The sequence below is a fragment of the Symsagittifera roscoffensis genome, chromosome 4, assembly GCF_963678635.1.
Source record: "Symsagittifera roscoffensis chromosome 4, txSymRosc1.1, whole genome shotgun sequence".
Taxonomy (NCBI): Eukaryota; Metazoa; Xenacoelomorpha; order Acoela; family Convolutidae; genus Symsagittifera; species Symsagittifera roscoffensis.
Window position 1 is genome coordinate 10,194,923 of NC_087065.1, and position 3,963 is coordinate 10,198,885.

At 38.7% G+C, this 3,963-nt stretch overlaps 1 protein-coding gene across 1 annotated transcript; it reads right to left on the reverse strand.

Moving 5' to 3' along the window:
• Positions 1–582: 582 nt before the first annotated feature.
• On the reverse strand, positions 583–2,028 carry LOC134844544 (uncharacterized). Its single transcript, XM_063861270.1, has 2 exons — positions 1,650–2,028; positions 583–1,305 (listed from the first exon to the last, which is right to left on the reverse strand). Exons 1-2 carry the CDS (start codon positions 1,876–1,878, stop codon positions 746–748), a joined length of 789 nt encoding a protein of 262 aa, XP_063717340.1. The 5' UTR covers positions 1,879–2,028; the 3' UTR covers positions 583–745.
• Between the last annotated feature and the right edge of the window lie 1,935 nt (positions 2,029–3,963).

The window sequence follows — 3,963 nt, forward strand, 5'->3', positions numbered from 1 at the left end:
ACCTCACATCAAAATGGCGATGCATTCTTTTGTTTGTGCAGATGTCAAATTGAAATAGCTGAATCAAAAACTCAATTCAGAATGCTTTAAATATGTACTTTTGCGTTCCCTGGATCGTCCTAAGGCGATCTAGTCCTGGGGAATTTTGTCCTAGATCCGTTTTGATCAGTGGGCTGAATTTCTCGCTGAAAATCCAGACATGATTGGACTTCGGGTGCTTTGTCTATTCCGGTTTTCGCTGCGATTCTTTTGATTAGATCTCCCAGAAGCGGCGGATTTTTTGATGCTGCTCTAGGTTTTGGGTAAGATGAAGATGATTTTAAGGAGAGTCGTTTCGGATGAATGGTTGCGCTTGGAAACTGTTTTTCGAATGTCTTTGTGATTGCTAACTTTCTTCCCTAGTAGACGCTTTTTTAAGGTTTGTTCACAGGAGGTATTTCTATTTTGTTTGTCTATCCTGTTATCTTCCTAGCCCCATGGCTATGTATATCCGTACTTGTGTAATATCTAGTCGAAATTCCGAATTTAAATCTTGTGCAGATGACTTTAAAAAAAAATTGAAAAAAAAATGGAATAACTGTAGTTGCAATTTGAATAAGATATTTTAAATATATGATTCGGAAACAAAGACAATAATTTTGGCGAAGGATGAATGTATTAAAGAGGCATTTGGATTAGAGTTATATGGCTCTCTTCCACTCACACGCCCATTTGTAGTTTCGAGTAAAAAAGAGCCAGAATCATCTTAGTACCCAAGGAAAGCTTCATCGCATTCCTCTGGGCTTAGAACCCCAAGTCTGGCTCTCTGCAAGCACTTGTGATACAGCACCGGATAATAGTCATTGTCTTTGTTTTTCTTCAGGTTCACAAACTTATTTGTTGGAATCTCGTGAACTTCCCATGGATCCTTGTTTAACTCCGAGCATTGCTTGAATCCCGAATCTTGCATGTTTATCGACACTCCGTTTTCTTGCAGTTTTTCCTCCATTTCGTAAATTTTGTAGAAATCTGGGCTTTGATCACGTGAGTATATCCAGGCTCTCTCGTCCTTGTAATGACCCCTTTTGACCATGCAAAAGTAGAAAAGAGCAACGTCTTCATCTGCATGTAGAATGTAAAAATTAGGACTTGGCTTCTGGTAGTTTTCAGGATGCATAAGGGATACCTTGTCATAAGCATCTGGCAAGTGAACTACAAAAGAGGCCAGAGATGTGGTTTCCAGATCAGAGGGCTGTTTCGCTTCAAGACTGAAGTTGCTGAATTTGCCAACTCTGTAGATTGTCGTGTTCATCAATAGGTCCCAGCCTGAAACTAGATGTGATTAATCTGTAACCATGGGAGCGGGTTTAGTGAATTAGTTTTATCTTGTTCTGACTTTTTTAGATCAAATGATTGAATTTTGCCTTCTTTTTGCCACTTTTTTAAAGACTATTTTGATTTTAGTTTAAATTTTATAAAGTTTTTTTTCTACAAGATGAGTTTTGTTGCCTGGAAATTTATATAATTACTTGTTTGTAGAGTTTGCTTTAAATGTTTTGAATATAAATTATTAAAACTGTAAATTCTTGTTATCTTTTTCATTCAATGAAAGACATTTTGCTTCCAAAACCGATGGACTAATAAGAAAACGAATCCCTTGTATGACGAACCTTGATGCTGTTCCTCGAATGAGATGTCTGAATAAATGCAGTCTTCGTCTGCGTCTTTCGCTAAATGAGCAGCCTTGATCTCGTACCACCGTCCGGAAAGATCACCCTCGTGAAGATGGATTGGCGAGACTTCGGGACACTTTCCAATTTTCCATGGGTCGACGAAAGCCGCCGACTGAACAGCAATGACAAAAAAGCAAAGATAAGACACACTTTGCCACATTTTCATTACAAAAACTCTTTTATTACAATGATCTAATAAACAGAAATATTAGCAAATTTAATAAACAGAAACAAAAAGTTCACTTTTTCTAGATTTTGGGATGATTTAGATTGTTGTAACCTTTGTTGTTCGATGTTAAATCTTGTGACCGGAGAATATAACATTTGATCGAAGTAAATATTGTATCAACACAAATACAAACACGCCCTTTTGGAAATTAAACTTGAAAAGATCAAGGTGAAAAATGATTTCATCACTTCAATTTGATTTGGAAATGAAGCTGTGAACTATGAATTTACAAAATTGAATCGGTAGCGGATCTAAAATTTTCTCAAGGTGCAGGGGTGTAGGGGCAGGGGCAGGGGTGACCAATAATTGCACTTCATTGGCGCGCGCTCGATGCAAATATTGTGTATATTGTCACCCACCCGGGTCGAGGTCCAAGACTTAAGAAAAAACTTTGTAAGTCGCGCCGCATACAATTTGACTCTGAATTTCGTAGTCGGGTGCAAGGCTGGTGAAAGTTTTCGTAGTCGGGTGAAACTTTTGGGGTTGCTGGACCAAAATGACGGCTGTGTTACGTAGTAAAATAGCATCAAGGGGAGACAGTCTGAAGTTAAAAAACACTTTTAACTAAACGCTTTCCATCCAACTAAATTCCCGTTTGGACTGAATTATATTTTGACTGATTGGAACAGAAAAAAAAGAGCGTTTATATCAGGGTTTATCTAAGCTTACCGCAAAAGGAAGTTCCAACGAGGACCTGTAAAAACTCTTCACACTTTTTAAGGTCAACCAATTTGATTTTCAGAGCGCTTCTACAGCTGTAAGTGGAAAAGATCCTGAAAATCTTTTTGCACTGCTGCCGAGCTCTGTGCTGCTGCAAAAAACGTTCGTGCAGCTTTGTGTGTTAATATAGAAACTTGCATTGTCTTTCAGAGCCCGCCCCTGTTAAACTTTAGAAAAAAGCTGTGGGAAAGTATCTGTGGTTTTGTTTAACAAAAAATAGAATTTGACCCAACTATCTATGGGTATCATGAGGTAAAACAAGGTTTTACAAAAATAATACATAAAACAAAGGTTTAAAATGGCCAATGAAGTACAAGAGGAAAAAAAGTGTTTTTTTTTCTGCCCTCCGAGCTATAAAATTTTTTGGCGTTCATTCTCTTCTTTTTTTCTAGAATTTTTTGGTTTTTATAATTGACCAAACTCTCAGATCGTTCCTGGTCATTGGTCTTCCAACAAAGTCAATGATGTCGTAGATAAACCGAGTTGGAGCAATTTTTTGGAACCAAATCGACAACTGAGTGAAATCGATTAGTCGACATCTGACCAACTCGACTCTGCAGCACTGAATGAGGCCTTCGCCACTAATAGGTTAAATGGGGTCTTTTTATGAAAGTCCAGCTGAATGCTTCCGTCCATTGCCTTCGAGGAGCTTGATTCTAGAGGATTTGCTAGTTCTACGATTCCTGAGATCATAGGCGGTGCGGTGCTTCTACGGTAACGGTTCCAAGAGGGACGGTCCTAGGAGTTGGTATTTCTAATTGCTCACATTCGCAAGGGCGTTTGAGCAAATCTTTTTTCACTTCATAACTTATCTTCTAGTAATTTTCAAAGTTGTCTTGCTCTTAGGGGACGCATGTTATGTCTTATGATGTCTATCTAATTAGCCGGTGGTGGTGAGTGTATCGGACAGGATGCCTTTCGTTTGGCAGTATCTGAGATGTTTTAAGCTCTTTGGCAAAGATTTTGTTAATGCCAATTTTGGTGGCAAATTCTGGTGTTCTTCCTCGAATAGTCGGTTTTCTCCCACTTGATCATCGAGCTCGCCACTTTGATCGGAAACTGTGGAAAACATTGTAGACGGTAAAAAGATCATTTCGCTCTTTTGTTGAACCGTTAAATCCTGTCTGATCGGTGAGCCCATTTTTGGTTGAGAAGAAAAACGGTGTGCAGTATTGTTCAATACTGTGTCTTTCTCAGAACTACCAATAAAAACAGTCGTACTCGGATTCTGTAGCTTCGTTGGCTCTTGCTTCACTTGAGGGGTGATGATAAACTTGACGTTTCTAAAAATCTCGAAGACTG